The sequence below is a fragment of the Netta rufina genome (genome assembly GCF_964035555.1).
Source record: "Netta rufina genome assembly, chromosome: 15".
NCBI classification, from domain to species: Eukaryota; Metazoa; Chordata; class Aves; order Anseriformes; family Anatidae; genus Netta; species Netta rufina.
The window spans coordinates 7,190,216-7,213,130 of NC_140138.1; the positions used below are offsets into that span (position 1 = coordinate 7,190,216).

The 22,915-nt window shown below is 62.2% G+C and overlaps 4 protein-coding genes across 6 annotated transcripts in view; 2 read left to right on the forward strand and 2 right to left on the reverse strand.

Moving 5' to 3' along the window:
* Positions 1-244: 244 nt before the first annotated feature.
* On the reverse strand, positions 245-4,615 carry RGS11 (regulator of G protein signaling 11; the record flags this gene model as incomplete). The annotated part of the gene is made up of 17 exons (XM_084295781.1): positions 245-449; positions 521-603; positions 673-811; positions 927-1,014; positions 1,200-1,315; positions 1,446-1,559; positions 1,735-1,796; positions 1,875-1,904; positions 2,536-2,604; positions 2,730-2,811; positions 2,936-3,012; positions 3,205-3,263; positions 3,349-3,400; positions 3,483-3,589; positions 3,660-3,710; positions 4,028-4,124; positions 4,556-4,615. 17 exons carry the CDS (start codon positions 4,613-4,615, stop codon positions 329-331), a joined length of 1,407 nt encoding a protein of 468 aa, XP_084151907.1. The 3' UTR covers positions 245-328.
* A 709-nt stretch (positions 4,616-5,324) lies between these two features.
* ARHGDIG (Rho GDP dissociation inhibitor gamma) lies at positions 5,325-8,805 on the forward strand. Its single transcript, XM_084295868.1, has 6 exons — positions 5,325-5,586; positions 6,644-6,826; positions 7,514-7,597; positions 7,681-7,757; positions 8,143-8,206; positions 8,288-8,805. Exons 1-6 carry the CDS (start codon positions 5,514-5,516, stop codon positions 8,485-8,487), a joined length of 681 nt encoding a protein of 226 aa, XP_084151994.1. The 5' UTR covers positions 5,325-5,513; the 3' UTR covers positions 8,488-8,805.
* A 329-nt stretch (positions 8,806-9,134) lies between these two features.
* Positions 9,135-13,540, forward strand: PDIA2 (protein disulfide isomerase family A member 2; the record flags this gene model as incomplete). Its single annotated transcript, XM_084296328.1, has 11 exons — positions 9,135-9,384; positions 9,777-9,983; positions 10,213-10,346; positions 10,412-10,549; positions 10,622-10,738; positions 10,817-10,942; positions 11,026-11,220; positions 12,666-12,786; positions 12,949-13,130; positions 13,218-13,304; positions 13,460-13,540. 11 exons carry the CDS (start codon positions 9,135-9,137, stop codon positions 13,538-13,540), a joined length of 1,638 nt encoding a protein of 545 aa, XP_084152454.1.
* Positions 13,541-14,408: 868 nt separating this feature from the next.
* The window catches only part of AXIN1 (axin 1), a 78,997-nt gene continuing 70,490 nt past the window's right edge, over positions 14,409-22,915 (reverse strand). For all 3 annotated transcript variants that reach the window (XM_084295698.1, XM_084295699.1, XM_084295697.1), the window contains 2 exons: positions 17,274-17,441; positions 14,409-16,371 (listed from right to left, as the gene is read on the reverse strand). In XM_084295698.1, the coding sequence (XP_084151824.1) occupies positions 16,245-16,371; positions 17,274-17,441 (295 nt within the window). In that variant the 3' untranslated portion in view covers positions 14,409-16,244. The remainder of the gene's footprint in view (positions 16,372-17,273; positions 17,442-22,915) is intronic.

Consider the following 22,915-nt stretch of genomic DNA (forward strand, 5'->3'; position numbering starts at 1 on the left):
TCTAGCTGGGCGAGGGGCAGCCACCCCCTCGTGGACCCCCCCTCCCCCGCTGCAGCCCCCCTGGTCACCCCTCCCCGACTGTGACGCTCACCGCAGCGCTTTCCCCACGGGGTCCTTTATTTTCTGCACGTGTTGTGTTGAGCCCCGGGGGGGCTTCTTTGGGAGGAGGATGGGGCTGGGGGTGGTGAGCAGGGGGCACAGTGTGGCCAGGCTGGCCGTGGGGTGTATGGCTTCTCTCCTTCAGTGCTACTGCAGGCAGGGTCCTGTGACGGGGCAGAGGCTGGGGGCCCCTCCACTCCCGCCGTGGGCTGGGACCATGCGTGGTCTCCTAGCTCTCCTCCTCGGGCACAGCCGTGGGGCCTTTGATCTTGTCCTCGGCGTCACCAGCGGGCAGGAGCAGGGCCGGGCTGGGGCTGGAGTGCCGCTGCTTGCGCATGAAGGGGAACACCCTGGGGGCAGAGACAGGGTGAGCGCTACGGGGCCGCCCCCAGCGCCCTACAGAGCCTGGTCCCTGCCTCACCGCTTCTTGGTCTCCGGGGGGATGACGGCCTCGGCCAGGAGGTTCCTGTAGAGCTCCGACTTGAGGAAGCGCGGGTAGGAGTCCTGCAGGGAGCAGAGCCATCAGGCCCCGGCCCCCCAGCACCATCCCAGCCCTGCCCAGCCCTCACCCACCTTCTTCATCAGCATGTAGATGTGCATCTGGGCGTCGTCCATCACGTAGCGGTGGGGCGTCTTGATGCCCTCCAGCGTCCGCTCCATGGTCTTGCTGTCGATGTTCACCCAGCGCGTGGCCCCGGGAGCCAGGAACTGCCTGGGGGTTGCACCCGGTGATGAACGCCCACCCCAGGGCCAGCCCCCACGCTCGGACGTGGCACTGCCATGGCCTGGTCCCCACAGCTGTCCCCTGCTGCCCCTCCAGTGCTCACTGGTAGATGGAGTCCACGATCTCGGCGATGCGGGACTGCTCCCCGTAGCGCAGCTCCTCGCACGCCTCCCAGAAGCTCAGGTTCTCAGCTGGGGAGGGGGACAGGGTGTTGGGGAGGGGGACATGGTGCTGGGGAGGGGGACACGGCACAGGACACCACCCTCCCCCGGCCATCCCAGCTGGTCCCATGGCAGGATTAAACCCCCCTGGGTGGGGAGCAGCTGGTGTGAGGTGGGCAGCAGGTCCTGAGGGGGGTCTGGATGGGCCCACTGACCACTGAACTCCTTCTTGAGGAACTCGAGGAGCTGTGCGCGGCCCAGCGGGTCGGTGAGGAGCTCACTGAAGTCGAAGCCCCAGCGCTCCACCCGCAGCTTCGTCGGGGTCAGCACCCTGCCGGCGACACCGGGGCAGCGGGTGAGGGGTGGGGGGGCTGCACACGCAGCCACGTCCCCTCCCTGCACCCCGTCCCGGGGTCGGTGTCAGGGCGAGGAGGGTGGGGATGGGACCCATGGGTGCTTACGTGGGGGCGTTCATGGCCCAGTACGTGGTGTCGTCGGTGATCCAGGGGTTGCTGGGCAGGCAGCCGGACATGATGGGGTCGTGGGGCACGTACTGCTCGTTGAACTTGATGTACCTGCCGGGAGCGGGGGCTGGAGGTGGCCAGGGCCGCCGTGTCCCCAGCCCCGCTACCTGCCTGCCCTGCTCCCGGCTGCCTCGGGGAATGCTGCAGGGCCGGCTCGGCGCCAGGACACGTCCTTGGGCTCCGCGGTGCCCTCGGCTCTGCCACCGCCACGGCCGCTGCCGCTCACCCCTCGAGGCAGATGGACGACTTCACCCGGGTCCTGGCCATGGCCTTCCTGCAGTACTCGATCTGGGGCCGGCCCACGGGGCACGTCATGGCCCTGCGCCCTCTCTCCCACCCCCTCTCCCACCTCCTCGCCCCGCTCACCTCCCGCTTGTAGTAGTCCATGTTCTTGGCCTGCAAGAGATGCATGGAGCCGAGTGAGGGCCTGGGAGGGGGGCCAGGACCTCGTGCCCACCAGCCCTGCCCGGCACCACCCAGGGGAAGCACCCCTATGTGCATCCCCAGCCCCACGCAGCCTCCAGCCCCCCCCCATCGATGTCCCCCTCCCCAAATTGCCCAGCACAGCCCTGGGATGACCCAGGCATCCTGCCCCCCGCCCCGGTGCGACGCGTGGGTTAGTGACACTTACGTGGGCAGACGACACGGCACGTGGAGAAGAGAAGAGAAAACCTGGTTAGTAAGGACCAGTCGGGCAGATGAGGGGTGCTGGGGCTGCGTTAGTGGGGCCACCACATGAGGGAAGGGCCTGGCTGGCCCCAGACAGCTTGGGGTTGGGGCTGGCAGCTGCCAGGGGGGTGCTGGGGGCACAGGCAGCAAGGCAGCCCTGGGGGGGATTAGCAGAGGGCACAGATGGCAGAGGGTGCACGGGCAAACACAACCCTCCCCCAGCTTAGCAAGGGCAGTGGGGACAGCTGGACACACAGATGTTAGCAGAGCTGGGGTTCACCCCCAAAAAAAAGCAACGTGTGCACAGCCTGGGCTGGGACAGCCGTGACCCCCCAGGGCAGCTCCAGCCTGCACCTACCAGCTGCACGCGGCTGGTGTGGCAATTCCTGCGCTCAGGGCCCTGCTCCAGCACGCTGGGGGCTCCCGGCTGCAACAAGAACAACGTGCCAGGGTTGGAGGGACCCCCCCACCGTGAGGGGCCCCCCCCAACACCACCACCCCCCCAGCCCCTGCACCCAGGGCTGTGCGTGGTGCCAGTGCCCAGGGCCTCACCGGGGGCCGGTTGACGAGCCAGTACGCCTGCTCCTGGCAGTCGATGACGATGCGGTCGCCCTTCCGCCGCTGCTTGGCCGCCCTGTCCGTGGCAAAGGCAGTGCCTGTGCCCCGTCCCCGCCGCTTTCCCCGGGCAGCAGCGGCACCAGCTTCTGCCCAGCCCCATCCCTGTCCCCATCCCGGTGCTGTGAGCGCCCTGCACTCACCGGAGCTGCTCCCGCGCCTGCATGACCACAAAGTCCCACGTGTGGTTGATCCTCTTGTGCAGGAGGTTGTAGTTGTCCTGGGGAGCAGCGGCCAAGTGGCCACGGCATCACACCTGTGCCCTGCCCTCCCCTGGCCCTGGGGCCCACAGCATGGGGACCACTGCACCGGGTGCAGCGGCGAGCACTGGCCCCTCCTGGGTGAGCTGAGCCCCCCCAGCTCATCACACACATGAACCCTGCCACGGATTGGGCAGGAGGGCACCTCTCACCTTCTCGTGCTCAATCAGGTCACCCTGCTTGCGGATGTTCTTCTTCGCCAGGTAAATGGCTGCGAAGGGAGTGCAGCCACCTCAGCGGGGCCGGGAAGGGGCCGCAGCCCGTGGCGGCAGTGGCTGCAGCAGGTCGGCACCTACCATAGTCCAGCTCGGTGGCCGGCCACTTGGTGCTGGTCCAGAAATACGGGGTCTGGGGCGGCAGAGAGGGGCCAGGCTGAGCTGTGGCACTGAGGCTGCTGCAGCGCCCGCTCTGCCCGCAGAAGGGCACGTACCTGGAAGCGGTAGGGCGACTCGTCCGCCCGCAGCGTGAGGCTGCGGGGGTCTTTGAGGGGGTAGATGTAGCCGTGCTTCACGATGAGGTTGCCGAGGTGCAGCGACTCTGGGGGAGCGGGAGTGGGGGCTGCCGAGTGGCTCAACAGCCCCGGCTGCCCTACGGCACCGACACTCACCCTCCTCCGAGATGCCGTACTTCTGGATGAGCCACTCCACGATGTCGTTCCCTGGGGGCCGTTAGCAGGGTGTGACAGGGCCCCCCCATGCAGCGGGTGCCAAAGGGGCGAGCGGGGTGACGGGTGCCCTGCCATGGACGTGCCAAGCTGCCCGCCCCGGGCGAGCGCCTGCCCTGCTCTGCCAATGCATAATTGATCCCAGCTGCATTTCTGAGAGCACACGAACGTGGGGAGGCGAGTGGCTTGGGGCTGGGGTGCCAGAGGGCTGGGTGCTGGGCACAGCACACCGCAGAGCTGGGCACAGGCGGGCAGCATCGCTCGACTCCCCACCATGCGTGGCCTCGCAAGGAGCCCCAGCTCAACCTCACCTGTCATGGCATGGGGGATGACGGTGATGAGCAAGCGCTGGTTCCTCATCTTGATGCCCATGTCCGGGTCCTGCATGCTGACGATCATCCGCTCCATCTGCCCAGCAAGCATCGGCCACGCTCAGCCCTGCGGCTGGTGGCAGAGGGTCCGGGGACAGCCCAACAGCCCGGTGCAGGGCAGGCAGCCGGGAGGCACCTTGGCACCCCTCCGCACGTGGGACACCCTGCAGCCAGCCGAGGCGCGGGGAGCGCTGCCGCCGGGTGTCACCAGGTCACTGGGGAGCCCCGTTTTTGGGGAGCGAGCCCTGCCGGGGCTGCGGCACTCCCGGGGCCGGGGTCCAGGCACGGAGCTCGGGTGCCCACCCGTGAAGTGTCCCCGCGTGGGGCGCTGCCCGGTGCCTCCGGCGCTGGCAGCAGCGCGGCCGGGGCAGCTCCCCGCTGTCCCGCGGGACCGGTGCCGGTGCCCGGTCCCCTCGGAGCCCCGACGGCCGTTCCCCGCGGTGCCGGTGCCGGGCGGTACCGGCTCACCTTGCTGAGGCACGGCATCTGCAGGCGGGGATGCCCGCCGCGGGGACCACCGACGGTCATCGCGGGTGCGCTCTGCTCCGCTCGGGGCCGCGGCTTCCCCGCTCCCGGTCCCCGGCCCAGCCCCGGCACCGCCCCGGTCCCGGCCCCGGCACCGCCCCCGCCCGGCCCCCGCCCGCCCCCGCCGCGCTCCCCCTGGCGGCTGCCGCGGTCCGAGCCCGGTGCCCGGCGGCGACCCCGGCCCCGACCCCGACCCCATTTCCCCGCCGCCCCCGGGGCGGTGCCGAGGGCGTTCGGGGAGCGCCCCCCGTGGCCGAGCGGGGCCGGGGGCGGCCGCCGGGGCCGGGAGCGTCCCGAGGAACCGGCCGCATCCCCCCGGCTGCCGGCGGGGCCGCACCGGCACCGGGCGGGGCGGCTGCGGGAGGGCTGCGGGGGGGGTAGGATGGGTAGCTGCAGGCAGCAGGCGCTCGGGGCTCGCTCCCGGGTGCGGGCAGGGGATGGAGCCGCGGGCAGGGTGCGGGCAGGGTGCGGGGGGATGCGGGCAGGGTGCGGGCAGGGCGCCCCGGGGGCGGGCAGGCGCGGTGCCGGCGCGCACGGCGGATGAGCTCACTGCAGTCTCGCCGCCCATGAGCGGCGGGGCTGGAGCCGCCCGGCGCCGAGGGGCGGGGGCGGGCGGGGGCGGGCAGCGGAGCCGCCGCGTCTGCGGGAGCCGCCGCCGCCGCCCCGCCGGGCCGCGCCGGGCACCGCCGAGCGCAGCGGGGGGAGCGCAGCGCCGGGCAGCGCCGGGAACGAGCGCGGCCCCGTCCCCGTCCCCGGGCCCCGGGGAGAGCAGCGGGAGGCGGCGGAGCCGCGCCCCGGGAGCAGAGCAGCGGGCATCACCCCCCCCCCTCATCGGGGCGCTCCCCCCCCCCCGGTCTTTCGCGACGCCCCCGGGAGCGCTGGGCCCGGCCCGGCCCCGGCCATGCTCGGCCTGGATGTGTGCGAGGCCGGCGGGCAGCTCCTGGAGCTGCTGTGGCTGGCGCTGTGCTACCGAGGTGAGCGGCGGCGGGACCGGGGAGCGCGGCCCCCGCAGCGGGGGGCTCGGGGGTGGGCAGCGCCCGGGGGGCGCGGGGGTGGGCAGCGCCCCGGGGCCGGCCCGAGCATCGCCCCCGGCAGCCAACAGGTGAGCATCGCAACGGGACCGGGAGCGGGGGACGGCGCCGGGAGTCTCCTCGGGCCGCTCCCCCTCCCGCCCCGTTGCAGCCCGGCCTGCGGCACCCGGCGCTGGGCGAGTCCCCGGGGGGGTCCGTCTGTGCGCGGCCGGGCCTGGGGATGCGGCCGGGGCCCCCGCGCTGTGCCCGGCCCCGCTGCTGCCCCGGGGACCCGCTCGGCTCACCCCGGGGGCTGGGGGCTGAGCGCAGCGGCCCCTTCTCCCCCCAGGCTGGGGCTTCCAGGGAAGGGCAGGGGGGGGATGCGGCAGGCAGGGCAGGGCAGGGGCCCCGAACCCCCTGGCTGCAGGAGCATCACCCGCCTTTGTGTGTGCGCCACCCCCTCAGCTGGCTGGCACCCACCAGAGCCGCTGCTTGACTCAGACCTGTGTTTTTTTTTTTTTTAATTATTATTTTTAATTTTTTTCTTTGCACCCTGTACCTGCAGCTGCTGGTGATTTGGGGCAGGAGACGGGGCTGGCAGCTGCCCAGCAGGGTTGGAGCAGGGGCTGCGGTGCGGTGCCGAGGACCTCCCTGGGTGCCCAGGCACGCGGGGTGCCTGCAGGCCACAGTGGGTTGCAAACGTGCCCCGAGCTGTGCACCACGTAGGCACGGGCTCGTCTCGCTTCATGACCGTGCGGAAACGCAGCTGGCGGCAACGCCTCTGGGCTCAGCTGTGCCACCGAGCCCCGGGGACACGCAGCCTGGCGGTGTCCCCACAGTCCTGAGGCAAGGGAGACAATGTGGCTGCAAAAGATGGGGAGATGATGGCCCACATTCATTTGGGGGTACCTGAGCTAAGTCCCCCCCCCCCCAGCCCAGCAACCCCTGTGTGTCCCCGGGGCTTGCGGGGGGTCCCCTGGGGTGTCCCCAGGGCGGGACTGCCACTGCCTGTCCCCCGCAGACATCATGGCTGACAAGGAGGGGGTGACGCTGTCGCTGGAGGAGGAGGACGATGCCGACGTGGCCCTGGCGTACAAGACGCCGGCGAAGAAGAGCCTGCAGGAGATCCAGCAGCTGGACCCGGGGGATGAGAGCCTGCGGAAGTACAAGCAGGCACTACTGGGCACCATCCCCGCGGCTGTGGGTAAGGCCGGGGGCCGCGGGCTGGGGCTGGGTGCCCCGAGCACCCCCGGCACCTTGTGCCAGGCGATGCAGCCTCGGCGGGTGCAGGGAGCTGGGGCATCCCTGTGGGTGCCGTCTGCCTGCGCCCACCCCGCTGCACGGAGACACCGGCATTCCCCTGCTGCAACGGGAACGGCTGCCCGGGGACCCCGGTTGCCTTGGTTACAGGATCACCACCGCAGTTTCCATAGGAACGGGTACAAGGGACCGGGGAATTCATTGGGATGACAGAGATGGAGCGAGCGGCTGCGGGGGCTGACAGCTCGTGGCTGTCGGCGCTGGGCCCCCCAGCCAGGCGGTGACCCCAAACCCCACAGCACCCACCCGGCCTCGTGCTGCTCCCCATGTCTGCCTGGGGCGCAGCACCTGATGCCCCAGACAAGGGGGTGCACGGGAGCTGGGGAGGTGCGTGCAGACCAGTGGGGTGCATAAGGGTGGGTTTGATGCCGAGTTTTGGGCTGGCCTGAGATGTCCCTGAGCCCTGCCTGCTGGTCACTGGCTCTGAACTGTGGGCACCGCAGCCCTTTGGGATGCTGCAGGGGTGTGTGGGCAGGGAAGGCCCTGGGGGCACACAGCACAGCTGCTCTGTACTGGAGGTGCCAGCTCTGTGTGGGCTGGGTAAGGCCTGCACCCTGCCTTTTGTCCCTAGATGCCAGCGTGCCCAACGTGCAGGTGACGAAGCTCACCCTGATGTGCGAGCAGGCGCCGGGGCCCATCACCATGGACCTTACAGGTGAGCGCTGGTGGAGGGGCTCCCATGGTGGGAGGGAGGAGGAGGAAGGGGTTCCGGGCTGATGGGGCTGCCTCCCACTGCAGGAGACCTGGAGGTGCTGCAGAGCCGTCCCTTTGTGCTGAAGGAGGGGGTGGACTACAGGGTGAAGGTGTCCTTCAAGGTAAGGTGGATGTGGGGTGCCCTGTGCCCACCGGCTGAGCTGGGCACGGCCCTACTGCTGACCCACAGGGTGCATTCTGCCACCCACGGGTCCCTGCTGCCACGGAGTCTCTGCCCCTTGCCCGCCTCTGGCTCTTTGCCCCTCCGGGGGTCCCTGCCCACCCTGACAATCCTTCCTCCCCAGCACCACTGCCAGCCGGGGTCCCCGCCACTTTTTCTCCTGCTCAGTGCCCAGTCCTGACCGAGAGGCCAGATCCTGGTGTAGTGCCTGACAGGGCTTTGGGGGTGGGGGAGAGGGGGGCAGCCCAAAGCCCAGGGGACCCCAGAATGAGGAGGGGGACACCACACCATGCCATGCCACAGCATCCCTGCCCTCTGCCTTGCAGGTGAACAGGGAGATCGTCTGCGGGCTGAAGTGCCTGCACCTCACGTACCGCCGCGGCCGGCCGGGTGAGTGGGGGCCGGGGCCAGGGATGGGGGCTCTGCCGCCCCGGCCCCGCTCACTCATCCCCCTCTTGCCTTCTCACCCAGTGGACCGCGATGTCTTCATGGTGGGCAGCTACGCACCGCGGGCCGAGGAGTATGAGGTGGTGACGCCAGCTGAGGAGGTGCCCCGGGGCCGGCTGGTGCGTGGCTCCTACCGCGTCCGCTCCCTGGTCACCGACGATGACAAGACGGAGCACCTCTCCTGGGAGTGGGGCCTGTGCATAAAGAAGGCCTGGGAGGACTGACCCCCCCAGCCCCGCACCCCCGCCTTCCGCCAGCTCGGGGACGCGGCTCCCGCGGCCCCGGGGACCCCTTGCTGCCCGCCGGCGCTGCCGCGCTCGCCCCATTCATGTTAAGGTGTGGGGGGGTCCCTTAGCAAGCGGGCACCCACGGTCGTGGTCTTCGCAACCAAAGTTATTTTTAATTGCTGTTTTTTTTTAATACTGACGCCCGACTCGTCCTTGCGGCATCTCCATCGCTGGGTCTGTGGCTGTGAACCTGCTGTAGCGCTGAGCGGGGCCTGCCCGGCCGCGTGGGACGGGACCACCGCGCGGTGCCGAGCTGCCGGCCCTGTCCGACTGCCCGGTGGCAGGCTGTGCTCTTCCATCGCCATTAAACCGTACAGACTTGTCTCTTACTGCTGTGTCCACGCGCCCCTTGCCTTTGCCCGCCCATCCCGCGGCTGTTCCTTGTCCCTGGGCCAGGTCCCGCTGCAGAGACGGGGTGGCTGGAAAACAGCCACCTGGTCCCGCTGCCTTATCTGTGGTGCTGGGCAGCCAGTAGCGGAGGGCCACGAGCTCCTGGGGACCGGCACCACCCGCCCCGGGGCCCTTATCTGGCCCCTCTCCCCCGTGCGCCGGCTTTGGCAGTGGCGTCTGGCAGCGGTGGCACCATGCGAGGCTCCGGGGCCCGGCTGCTTTGGCTCTTGGTGCTCTCGCTGGCCTGGCTGGGCCCAGCCTGGGGGGACAGCGAGGGGCTTGAGGGCAAGGATGATGATGGGGAGGTGGTGGCAGAGGAGGAGGAGGATGAAGATGATGATGTGATCTCGGATGAGCTTGTGGAGGAGGACAGCGTCCTGGTGCTTCATGAGCACAACTTTGCCCGTGCCTTGAGCGAGTTCAGCCTGCTGCTGGTGGAGTTCTGTAAGTGTCCTGGGTGAGGGCAGGGGCTGGGGACAGGCAAGGGTACAGGGCAGAGCCGTGAGTGCAGGACAGGGGGCAGAGGTGTGGGGCAGGGGCATGGGGACAACAGGGCTATGGGTATGGGTAAGAGGGGCAGGGGCACAGCATGACAACACGGGGACATAGGGTTTGGTGCAAGAGCACACGGTGTGAGGCAGGGCCACAGGGCAGGGGCATGGGATATGGGGCAGGGACACAAGGGGTGTGGGACACAGAAGAGTGTGGGCGTGTGCTGGAGCATGCCAGGCTCATGTGTGACATGTCCTTGGCCACCCACTGAGCCCCACCCTGGGGACCAGGGACACCCCCACACGTGCTGGGCTCTCTGTGGGTGACACTGGGCCTCCACACAGATGCACCGTGGTGTGGGCACTGCCAGAGGCTGGCCCCTGAGTTTGCCCAGGCAGCCGCCAGGCTGAGGAACGGGTCGGAGGCGGTGAGGCTGGGCAAGGTGGACGCCACGGCGCAGACAGCCCTGAGCAATGAGTTTGGCATCCACGCCTACCCCACGCTCAAGCTCTTCCGTGATGGCAACCGCACTCATCCCCTCGCCTACAGCGGTAGGGCCACGGCACCGCGTGAAGGCGGCAGTATCCACAGCGGGGGGGCAGCGGGAGGGACACGTGGTGGTGAAGGGTTGGCAGCGTGGTGACGGTGAGTGGGTGGCAGTGATGGTGAAGGAGGTGACAGCCGGCAGCCTCGTGGTGGTGGTGGTGGCCTGGGCTGGGGGGTTGGCAGCCTGGTGACGGCGGGTGGGTGTCTGTGGTGATGGTGGCAGCCCCGCTGCAGGCCGCATGGACGCCGAGGGCATCGTGCGCTGGATGCAGCGTCGGGCCGGCCCCAGCACCACGCTGCTGCAGGACACCGACACCACGGCCGCCTTCATCAACGCCCAGGACATCGTGGTCGTGGGCTTCTTCAAGGTGGGACAGGGACCAGGCCGGGGCTGGGCCAGGGCCAGGGCAGGTCTCATGGTGGGGCCATGCAGGACCTGCAGGGCGAGGCGGCCCAGGCGTTCTACGAGGCGGCTGGTGAGGTGGTGGACGTGGCGTTCGGTGTGACCAAGGCGGACGAGCTCTTTGAGGCGTATGGGCTGTCAGTTGACACGGTCTGCCTCTTCAAGAAGGTGAGCAGGGCTGGGGCGGGTGGGGGGTCCATGGTGGGGACCCCTGGCGCTCACTGGCCCGCGTCCTGGCAGTTTGACGAGGAACGGACGGACTTCCCTGTGGACCCAGCACAGGGGCTGAACGCAGCCGAGCTCACCCGGCTGCTCCGCGTGCACAGCCTGGAGCTGGTGATGGAGTTCTCCAACGAGGTACGGCCCCTGTCCCACCCTGTCCCCAGCACCAGCCGCAGGGTATCCCAGCCCTCACCATCCTCCCGCTCCCCGCAGACCTCCAGCCGCATCTTCGGTGCCAATATCCCCCACCACATGCTGCTCTTTCTCAACAAGACCGTGGAGGAGCAGCTGGCGCTGCGGGATGACTTCCGCAAGGCTGCCAGCAATTTTCGGGGAAAGGTGAGGCGGCCTGGGGGTGGGGGTGGGCACAGCAAGGACCCCTGAGGCTCCCTGGCCTCAGTGCTGCCTGTCCCCCCGCCCAGGTGCTCTTTGTAGTGGTGGACGTGGATGGGTACGGTGCCACTGTCCTGTCCTTCTTCGGCCTGACCCCTGCGGATGCCCCCACCTTGCGCTTCATCAAGATGGAGAACAACCGCAAGTACCAGATGGCTGAGGACGCCTTCTCAGCCACAGCCGTGCGGGACTTTGTGCAGGCGGTGCTGGACGGCAAGGTCAAGGTGAGAGAGCCGTGGCTGCTCACTGATACTTGTGCAGCCAGAGCTGAGGATCTGGGGCTTATATAGTCATAGAATGGTTTGGGTTGGAAGGGACCTTACAGACCTTCTAATTCCAACCCCTCTGCCCCTCCCACCAGACCAGGTTGCCCAAAGCCCCATCCAGCCTGGTTTCAAACACTTCCAGGGATGGGGCATCCACAGCTTCTCTGTGCAACCTGTGCCAGTGCCTCAGCACCCTCACAGTAAAGAATTTCTTCTGAATAGCTAACCCAAACCTCCCCTCTTTTAGTTTAAAGCCATTCCCCCTTGTCCTATCACTACACCCCCTGACACAGTCCCTCCCCACCTTTCCTGCAGCCCCCTTTAGGTACTGGAAAGCCACTGTAAGGTGTCCCTGCAGCCTTCTCGTCTCCAGGCTGAACAACCCCAGCTCCCTCAGCCTGTCTTTGTAGGAGATATGGTCCAGCCACTTGGTCATCTTTGCAGTCTCCTCTGGACTTGCTCTAATACATCATTGTCCTTGTGTTGTGGGGCCCAGAGCTGAGCGCAGGGCTCCAGGTGGGGTCTCATGGGAGTGGAGTGGAGGGGGACAATCCCCTCCCTTGCCCTGCCGGCCATGCTGCTGCTGGTGCAGCCCAGGATACAGTTGGCTTTCTGGGCTGCCAGTACCCACTGCTGGTTTGTGTTGAGCTTCTCATCCACCCACACCCCCAGGTCCTTTTCCTCAGGGCTGCTCTCGATCCATTCTCCACCCAGCCTGGATTTGTGCTTGGGATTGCCCCAGCCCAGGTGCAGGACCTTGCTCTTGGCCTTGTTGAACTTCTGGAGGATCGCACAGGCCCACCTCTCAGGCTTGTCCAGGTCCCTCACCACACAGCTTGGTGTCTTTCATCATCAATCCCGCTGCCCATGTCACTAGTAAAGCTGTTAAACAGCGCCGGTCCCAATGCTAACCCCTGAGGAACACTGCTTATTACTGATTTCCACCGTGACATTGGGCTCTTGACCGCAACTCTTTGAGTATGACCATCCAACCCACCGAAAGGTCCATCCACCAAATTGTCTCTCCAGTTTAGAGACAAGGATTTCATGGGGGACAGTGTCAAATGCTTTGCACAAGTCCAGCTCATCCTGAAACTGACTGTGCAAGGAAAAAAAAAAAAACTTTATGGAAAATGAGGCAGGAGATCATCAATATTGAGCCACACATGATGGGATGAAAGTAGAGGGGGAGCAGGGAAGAGATGGTCCAGAAGTCAGCACAGGAATGCTGAACAGGGCTGGGTACCACGCTGCGGTGGTGGGGATGGTGTCTGGCAACTGGTCCCGGTGTGCCTGAATCTGATGGTGGTGGGGGGGAGATGTTCCTGGCAAACCCTGGCCCCTGATGCCTGTGTCCTAGCACTGCTCACCATGGGCTGTGACCATCCTGGTTGTCCCCACAGCCCCATCTGCTGAGCCAGACGCCCCCTGAGGACTGGGACACGCGGCCTGTTAAAGTCCTCGTGGGGAAGACCTTTGAGCAGGTGGCATTTGATGAGACCAAGAACGTCTTTGTGAAATTCTGTAAGTGCTGTGGCTCCCTGTGACCCTTCCTGAGCTCCATCATGGGGCTGAAGGCTGAGCCCCCTTCCCACGCCAGGCCCTCACCTGAGGAACCCGGCAGCCCCAAATCCTGGCCCCCTCGCTCAGCCAGGGTGTCCTCCCAGCACTGTGCCTGTCGTGCAGATGCGCCGTGGTGCTCCCACTGCAAGGAGATGGCGGCTGCTTGGGAGGAGCTGGGTGAGCGCTACAAGGACCACGAGGACATTGTCATTGCTGAGATGGATGCCACGGCCAACGAGCTGGAGAACCTCACCATCAGGGGTTACCCCACACTGCACTATTTCCCTGCTGGGCCGGGCAGGAAGGTAGGGTACAAGGCATGAGTGGGGCACCTGGGAAGGGGGCTGGGCCCGGGCATCACTCCTTATCCTCCTTCTGTTCCGTGACTCCAGATGATCGAGTATAGGAGCACCCGAGACGTGGAGACCTTCTCCAAATTCCTGGAAAATGGGGGGACGCTGCCCGAGGAGCCACCTGTGGTCAGTATGGTCCCCCTTTCCCTGGGGAGGGGTTTCCATCCACCCCAGGATGGCTCCAAGCCCCTGTTGGGCAGGGGATGGACCCTGCTCTGCCCCACAGCAGGGTGGGGACGGGGCGTGTGTGGCCCTCCTTGTCTTACCACCACCTTCTGCAGGTGACCAAGACCCCCGAGAACAGCACAGGCACAGAGGAGCCGAGTCCGTCAGGCACGGCTGAGGCCCGGGATGAGCTGTGAGCCCTGTCCCACCTGCGCGGGTGCTATAAACGCCCTGGAAACAACGTGGGCTCTGGTCTTTGTCTGCAGCTCTGCAGCATGGGGGTGCAGCTGCCGGCAGCCCCCGCTCACCCCATGGGGGCCACATTTGCTCTGTCCAGGGACACGTGGTGCTCGGTGGCATCTAAGGGGACAGGGTGAACACAGGGGGTTCACATCTGGGGGTCAGGGGACAGAGCACCCTGCCTACAAGCTGAACCCAGGAAGTCTCCCCCATGGGGCAGCTCAGCCACAGGCCCGGTTCCCACCCTGCAGCCACAGGGGACAGACCCCGGTTCACCAGAGATGGCTGGCACCAGCATCATCCCCGTACCCATGCTAAGGGCCTGGTGCAGGTCTCATACTGCTGCTCTCAGGACACCAGGCACCGTGCCCTCACCCTTGGCCCTGGGCACACCCCATGGGGTGGGTGCTACAAGGGTCCTTTCACCTCCCCAGGGCCCTGGGCCCATCACGGGGCTCCAAACACTCTTTGAGCTTCTCCAGACCCTGGCTCACAGCCTCTGGGACCCGCTGGTGCTCCCACAACCCCCAGCACTGTCCCCTTTCCCTGTGCCTGCTGCTCTCAGGCCATGGGCAATGGCTCTGGGGACAGGGCCCTGAGGGGCTGTGGCCTCCACGTCCACCCCGTGGGTTCCCCGACCAGTCCCACCCACCAGACACCCCAACGGGCTCCCCTGGGCCTGGATCTCTGCTCCGCAGGGAAGGAAGAAACCAGCAGGCATTGGGCTGTGGGGTTTTATTTCATTTTATCCAAGTACCTTTGAAAAGATCATTGTACAAGTCAGCACATGAGGATGCACAGGAGACATCGCCAGGGCTGCACAGCCAGCGGAGGATGCTGCACTTAGCAAATGTACATATTTACAGGGAACCCCCTGAGAAAAAAAGGGGGAGACGGAAATCCCAGGCATGGTAACAACCTCACCAGACACAACATGATCAGACCTTAAAAAAAGAGGGAGGAAAAAAAACGCTCATAACGCTGTTCCCTGGCTGAAAACGATGGCAGATTTTGCTGGACTTCACATAGTGATGGGCGAGTCCCAGGACCGTGTTTAAAAGGCACTCGGTGACATATACAATAGGCTGAGTCACATCCCCGTGTGGTGCCACACACACAGGGCCCCCAGCCCCACGGGCAGCTGCACCATGCTCCAAGGTGCTGCAGCAGCAGAGTGCAGAGCCGGGACGTGCAGCTGGGCAGGGCCAGAGCTGATGTGGAAGCCCCCCACGAGCTGGTTTTGGGAGACACGAGGGGGCTGGTCTGGCTGAAGGAGCCAGTGCAGAGCTGTGGCTGCTTGGGCCTGGAGTACGGCCCGGGCTGGTGGGCAGGGGCAGGGGGAGCGGGCAGCCCAGGTGGGAGCAGGTAATCCCAGGAGGCTGCCTGGAGCCCCATCTGCACCCTGGTGGTTAACCCTTAGAGTGAGTGCAGTGTTCGGGTGACCTGGCCCTAAAAGAGCCCCACAAAATGGCATCAACAATTCCCTTCGCTCCTAGCACTGGACTGCAGTGCTCTCACACGACCCCCTCAGAGACACAGAACCTAAAAAAAAAACCCTCAAGACTCATAAAAAGATGGGTCTTGTCCTCATACTTAAAGTGTCTCATTGGTTACCTCCCCATATTACATCTCCTAAAAAGACTCCTTGACTGAAGCCTGACTTTGGCACTGGAGGCCTGAGCACGTCTGCATGGGGCACATGGGTGCCAGCCCTCCGCGGAGCTGCTGCTCCCTCCTGGGAGGAAAGGTCTTCTCCAGGAACAGGGCACACGTGGAGGACAAGCACAGGATGTGGGATGCCAGCGCCCAGCCTGCTGCCCCAGCTCCACAGCATGGGGTGGGAGCCGCTCCTCATGGATGTCCCACGGCCCTGCCAGCTCGCCCCGTCCCCTGCGGCTCTGGTACAAGGCACCACGGGAAGCCCCCAGCACTGAGACCTGCCACCGACCCCTCTTTCCATCGGGGAGTCACTCAATCGCAGAAAGCTCAGGAGAAAAAACACCCTACCAGGTCCTGTAGCTGCGACTGCCAGGGAAGCAAGAGGCCGACTTGTTCAAAACGTCTCAGCAATCTTCGGAGGGGCGCAGGAACCACAGAGCAGGGCCCCTCTGGAGCAGCGACGCCTTCCACACGAGCAGGGCACAGCAGCTCGCTGGGCCAGGCGCGCTCTGCCCGCTGCAGCAGCGTCGCTCAGGAGCCATCCACACGGAGGGGACAGGGCAGGGTGCTGTGAAAGCGAGGACCACACCGAGTCTGACGGATGGCTGTACACTTTGGGTGAATTCTGCAGTACCTGTACGTTTTACATTTACATAAGAGCACTGTGACATTGGAAATATTTTCCTTTTATTACAATATATCAAAAATATGCAGCTTTAGTAAACAAGGTCATATTACACTTTCTAATGCACTGTACAATGCTACATTACACTTATATTCGGTATGGAGAGGGAGCCCAGGCTCCCACTGGCAGGTTCGTGGGGTGAAACGACTTCCACTGGCAAAACAGCTTGCGCAGAGCAGGCTGCTGCCCTCCGCCCCGGGCTTGCCCAGCACCTGCTGGAGTAGCACCGCCAGCGTCAGCCCCAGACCTTCTCCTCCGGTCCCAGAGTCTTTCACAGTCCTTTCCTTAAAGCCTTCGCAGCCTCTCAGCCTAGTTGCCTAGTCGATCTTTTCCACCTTCCCGATGATCTTCTCTTCAAAGATGGGCAGGATGGTGTCATCTTCCCGCACCTCCTCGAAGACCACACCACAGTCGAACTCATCACTCACTTTCTTAAAGTAATACCTGGAAACCCAGAAACACGGCGACAGCGAGAGGTGAGTGGCCACGTGGGACACCGGTCATACCCAGAGACAGGGTACAGCACTCCCTGAGCTCATGGGGAACGGGGAGCAGCTCCAGCAGATGTGGAGGCGCCTGAGGCCAGCATCCACCCGTCTTCACTCTGACCAAGGGTGTTCAGGATTCGTGCCAGCATATTGAGGCTCAGGCCCTGAATCCAGACCCATTCACCTCTCACAAAAGCTGGCTGGAGGTCCCCACGTTGGTGGGACCCCAGAACATTTCTAGGCAGACCTTCCCAAGGCAGTTCCTACTTGGAAGGGGTGACTGGCAGAGCTACACACCCCATGCCTGGCTGCCACGCAGAGGACAGGCACTCTGGGACTCCAGTAGGGCCCAACCTGTTTGTCCTCACTGGAGGCAACCCTGGGAGTTGAAATGGCTCTGGAAGCTGAAGGGTTCTCCAGAACATCATCAAGCACTGGTTGCTGCTGCTTCTTACCAGCCCAGGACACCGTGCAGCCCTGACATGTCTGTTCAAGGTACGAACTGTGATGCAGGACATTTCTGGTAGAGAACCCAATCTCCCATGTTCCTGTAACCTGCCTCTTCAACAACCAAACCTTTCCAGCCGAACACGAATACAACCCTGCTTCCACGAGGCAAGATTGCTGCTGCAAGTACTGGTTCTGCCCCTGTTTAAAAAGTACATTCCTGGCTCACGTTGGGACTTATTTTTCTTAAGTGCAGGAACCTCCAGTTGCAACCAGGCATCTTTTACTGTGCTGCTGGATTCCCACTGCAGCACAGCCTGAGAGCCCTCCTGGAAGGCTCTGGAGAACTCCAGGACCCCCCCGACCTACCTCCACCATGGCTCCTTCACCGTGGCAGGAGACAGCCCTTACCTGTAGTTCCCTTTCTTGGTCAGCAGCTCCTTGAACTGTCCCAGTGTCACCACGCGCCCTTTGACGAGGGTGCGGTAGGGGATCGGCTCTCCGCAGAAGTAGTAAGCAACCACGATGTTCTCACACGGCTGGGACGCGCCGCTGCCCAGTCTCTTCTGGGGCTTCAACCTGTTGCACACAAATAGAAGCAACCTGCTGAGTATCAGCCTACGGTGCTCAGCACAGCTTCAGTGCCATCGCCACCGCTGGGTGCCGGTCTGGGCGTGGGGCTGCCCAGGCAAGGGGTTCAGGTCATGTTCCACCACAGGTGGCAAGAGGTGGGCAGCAGGAGGTGTGATGTGGCCTCTGAGTGAGCCTGGGACTGGCAGGCAGCCTGCTGTGGTGGTCCTGCAGCTCCTCAGGCTCTGTGGGGAGAACAGAGGCTCTGATGTCAAAAACAGGAGCTGTCTCAGGGCCACTGGGCTAGCAGCCAACTTGTTGAGATTGCTGCACAGGGAGAACATCTCCAGCCAGCCCAAGAGGAGAGCCCATCCAAGCAATTACATGGCTTTTTTAAGAAGCCATGTGGCTTCCCGGCTCATCCTTTCCAGCAAGGGAACCTGTTGGTGAGAGGAGAACAGCTCAAGGACAGGCTTCGCTGCCCGTCCCATCCACACAGGGTGGCCAGGCCCAGTTAGGCTGCTGGCTAACAACACACGTCCTGTCTGCACTGCACGATGGATTTTGGAAGGCTGACACTGCCGTCAAACCCCCGGTGAACTGACTTTAAATCTCCTGTTTTCCTGACTCTTGAGATGTCAGGCTGGTCTCTGCCTCCAGCCCACATCCTGGCGTTTGCTACGTGGTGCCATCACTACACTGAAAGTGTCAGCCCAGTCCTCGTCCCATTTTCAGAGGCAGACAAAAGTAGCACCAATAAAAATGATGGTACTTTGCATTTCTGTAGAGACTTCACCTGGGCACTGCAAATGCTGCACAAGCATTTGAGCAGCCTACACAAATCTGTAGCTTGGCATGTGTGGTCTCGGCAGAGGCAGTGTTCTCTTTCAGAATGACATAAAACAAATTTGGCAGCTTTAAAATGATTTTAAAAGCACACCGGGTAAAAAAGATGATTTTGTATTTATACGACTGGAAAGTTGCAATGAAAACAGAATTTGCCAAGCACATGAGCTAATCACAGTTTTGGAAATGACTGTGACCCTAACCTTTAAACACTGGCTCGCAGGCACAGCACCTTTTTAATGGCATGCCCACATAAACATTGGCTTTGCAAACCAAGACCAGAGAATTTTTTTTCACCTCTTTCTAAAGCCATGAGAGGGCTAAAGTTCAACCGAACAATGTTTCTGGTGCTTGCTCTGCCTGGGAGACCTCTGGGGAAAATGCTGCATCCTGAGAGGTGTGGGTCTGCTCGCGGTGCCAGCAGAGCTCTTCAAACCCATCCTCATATCAAAGCACAGGATGCCCTTTAGCTAGAAAAACATTAAGAAACTGAATCATCCTTGGAAAAAAAAAAATCTTGTATTTAAAGGAAAAATGGGTCATAAATTCAGGCAAATACTGTGCATCCTGTGAGCCAGAAGTTAATTGAAGGGGTTTGGAAAACCTCAAAGTCCCTAAGCTTCTCTTAATGCTGCTAGAAACAAGTCATGACTAAGAGACAGCTGCTCTGTGCCCAGGGGACCTGGCACGCAGGCTCCCGGGGACACAACGGCGTGCACAGCTCAGGCAGCACGGCGCTGGCGCCGCCGTCCCACAGGGCTGGGGGGTGAGCAAGCCTTCATCTGCTCAGCACCTCCTGGGCTTGCAAACGCCCATCCACTACGACAAACGCCCTGAGCCCCCTGGGGTCTGCCCTGGTAGAAGCAGGAGAGGGACTGTGCCAACAGCCGGGAGCCTTCCTCCTGCTGCTGCGTAATTCACTCCTGAAAGGCCGTTTCTGAACGTGCTCAGGCTGGCTCCTCTATCTCCTCTTCCCCAGCCTCGGGAAGGGGCCATGGGGATCGTGTGGCTTGTGGAAAGCACGCAAGGAAGAAAGAGCATCCCAAGTTTCTCCTGCATCCGCTAGAGAGCGAATGCCTCTTGCACGTACACCGTTTCAAGGGCTTGTCAAAACAGACAGCCCTCCTGCTGCAGACTGCAGAGAGAAAAAAGGGGATGGTGGAAAACAGGCAGGGGTTAAAGCAGCAGCATCACAGCACGCACTCCTTCCCAGAGCACAGAGAGGCTGCCAGCGCCTGAGAACAGCAGCTCTGTACTGCTTCACAGCACTGGAGTTAAAACCAAACCCTGCAGCTTTGGATCTCCCTGTTTTTGACATAAATCAACATAGGGATGGCTTCTGGGCATCCGAGCAGAGGCTGAGGGCAGCTTCGGTTCCTCTGGAGCAGGAGGGGGAGGGAATCACAGCTGGACCTGCCCAGAGGGTTGCAGGGACCCTGTAAGAGCAGGAGGCCACAGGCAGCAACGGGGAGAGTGGCAGGACACAAAGACATGGCTCCTCCCCACGGGACAGGACCTGCAGAGGCAGTAGGAGCAGCTCCTGAAGGACGCTGCTGGTGATGGGACAAGAGCTAGAGGGTTAATGCCTTCCTGCAGGAAGAAAAATCATCTCTGGGAGCATCTCACAGCCACAGAACACACACGCATCCCAAAACTGCAGCAACAGATCTCTAGCAGCCTGAAGCAGGGCTGATCACTGGAAACACAATTTTCTGAGCTTTCCTCTCAGGAGAACAAGGCAACACAACTGTCTCCACTTTCGTCATCGCCAAGGAATCTAGAAATCTCCTGAGACCACTTCTTACCCAGATGGGCCCCCACTGAGTGTGCTGCTCCACCAGGCCACGTCTAAGCCCTGCTGCAGTAAAGCCTCCACCTGCGCCCATCTCCTGGGCCTGCAGCGTGACCCTCCCCAGGAATACAGACAAGTAACGCTACCTCTCCTCTGGGACCAGCTCCCTTTGCAACATTTGTCATAAAATGAGATAAAATGTTATCCAACAAGGAAACAGCAGCGCTGATCCAACTTATTGCATCTACACTCCACTAACCTGTCAAGAATCTCTAGCCATGTAATCCAAATGGCTGATGCGAAAGGGAACCTGAGTCTGTTGGAGCACACGGACAACCTAGCGGTGATGCAGCTTTGCCCAGCACAGGGAGGAGGGGGCTTGCTCCAGCTCAGCCAGGGGCTGAAGAGCTTTGGAAAGCCTGAAATGCAACCAGGGGATGTTACCTTGGGAATGTCCAGCTCTGGTCCTCTTCCAGGCTATCTAAATTAATTCCAAACCGAGCTAACCCTAACATTTTTTTTGCTTGCGAGTTTCTAAAATTCTTTTGCTGCTTGCAAAACCCTTTTCTCTGCAGAGCTGCTACTAATTACTTCTTCCAGCTGTTAACATAACTGAACTGTGACACTGAGCTACAGAAAATGGCTCCAGACTGGCTGCACAGACAAGCAACCTGATGGTCACTGGGACAGGGCTCTCCCCAATGGGCACCCTGATCCGCAGGTCATTCAGTGCTGGACATTTAACCTTGAATTGCTTCCTAGCAGCTGTCCTGCTGGTATCTCAAAGATCAATGCTCCCTGCAGAACAGGGAGAGAAAGCCTGGTTCTGCAACAGCAGTGTGACTCCTTCCAGAGTATTTATGATGCCCAGTGCAGCCTGTGCGGATGCCCGTGGGACAGGACTGGGGAGCAAGCAGGGAAAGGAGATGGCTACAGAGGGCTGTGCCAGCAGGGGAACAACTCGTGAGGCAGGGAAGCACGCCGCAGGGGCAGCTGAGCTGTGCAGAGCTGGCACTGTATGCTCCCCTGCAGCCAGCTCAAGCCCGTGCCTCAAGGACACCTCCAGGCTCGCACCTCCTCCCGTGCTGTGGGGACTCTGCCTCCCCAAGGCTGCCGATGAGCCTGGAGGCTGGCTCCAATTTCCCAGAGCTCTCCGAAGCTCCTGACTGAAATAAAAGGTGTTTCCAGGTGAAATCCCCTCGCTGATTCTCCTCTGCTCCCCAGCCAGCCTTGGGCAGCCCCTCTCAGAAGAGAGGTGGGGTCTGTTTTCAGGCACGCTCCTGTGCTAACCGTAACAGGAGCCCTCTGAAAAGGTGCTAGCTCAGGCGTGCTTCTGCTGGAGCACCTCATCCTGCCAAAATCCAGTAGAAAGATTTAAATGCCAAGAAATCCTTCACTCCCTGGGGGCAGCATCCATTCTTGTGTGCTACTGGACACGGGCACATTTGCTTTCCATTAGCAGTTCCTCCCCAGCAAACGCTGCTCCCTGGCTTTCCACGCATCAGGCAGGTCAGTGGGATCACTGTGTCTCCAGAACAGCCAGGCCTTGCGAGGAGGCAGCACAAGTGTGCAAGTGGAGCAGCCCAGCACGGCTCAGCCTGTTCTCTGCCTCTGGTCTGGAGGGCACACACCACAATGCCATGGGGTTTCTACAAAAGCTGTGTTTACAAGACATGCCAGGCTGCTATTAGCATATTCATGACATATGCATAGAGCCCGGGCTGGCGTTTCCAAAGTGTGCATCTGCATCTAGACATTTCTGGGAAAGGTGCATGAATTTAATATGACTATAAACGACTCCACTAATAAACTCTATTCAATTACACCAACTGAAAGGTAGATCAAATAAACTTGGCTCAACCTGACTTGGGAGAGCCCTCTAATTACCTGTCTTTCAATCTGTCTCTGACATAAATATGCAGAAGTCTGCTACAAGGCCACTGCAAGCAAAAATAATTGGAGTTCAGCAATTAGAGGAGCTTGTTTTTTAAATTACACTCATGTTTCTAAGCGTCAGACTTGAAAGTTTCAAGTTCTCAGAATGTAGCTATAAAGCACTGGAGTGACTACAAGCAACTCCCATTGTGAAAGGTTTTTAACGGACAAAGTGCTTTTAGCTCTTAACAGTAATTATCCAGCATTTCCAAAATGTTTTTCATCTGATAGCTCCATGTGCCTTGCAAATAATCTTCCCTGAAAGATAATACAGGAGAATTAGCTCTGCGACAGGCATTAAGCTGAGTCACAAAAAGCAGTGACTTGGGCACAGCCATGCACAAGGCAGTGCTGCTGTAGCGGGACTAGAGCGCAGTGTTCCCATCTAGGTGCCACAAGCAGCCTTTGCTGGAAGACTGGAGGAGCTGTAAATGAAGAGCAAATGCACACTCTTCTGTGCTTAACTTTGCTGCATCCTGCTGAATTCTGCTACCGCACCAGCCAAGGCCTTTGAAATCTCTGTGTGAGTGTGAACAAGCCGAGAGTCAGCGCCAGCAAAGAGCAAGCGAGCCCACGAGCTGCAGTGCAGTTAGTACTGCAGAAGAGAGCTCTTCCCCAGCCTGCTCCTTCTAGACAGGCTCCACTTGCTTGAGCTCTCAGCAGCTCCTTCCCCATCCTTTCAGAGCTCTTCCAGACCCTCCATCCAAAAAATGCAAGCCTCAAGGTAGTTTGTGACATGCACCACCAGGAAAGGGCAGGTCAGAGGGACTGGGGCAGTTTCTCTGACCTCTGCACACACCTCCACCAGTTAGTGCTGGAGACTGAAACAGAGGGGGTTGGACATCTCCCTCAGCTCCCCACCTTCAGAGCAGTTTCCCCCTTCCCTCCCACGCACAGCCCCTCCTGCCAT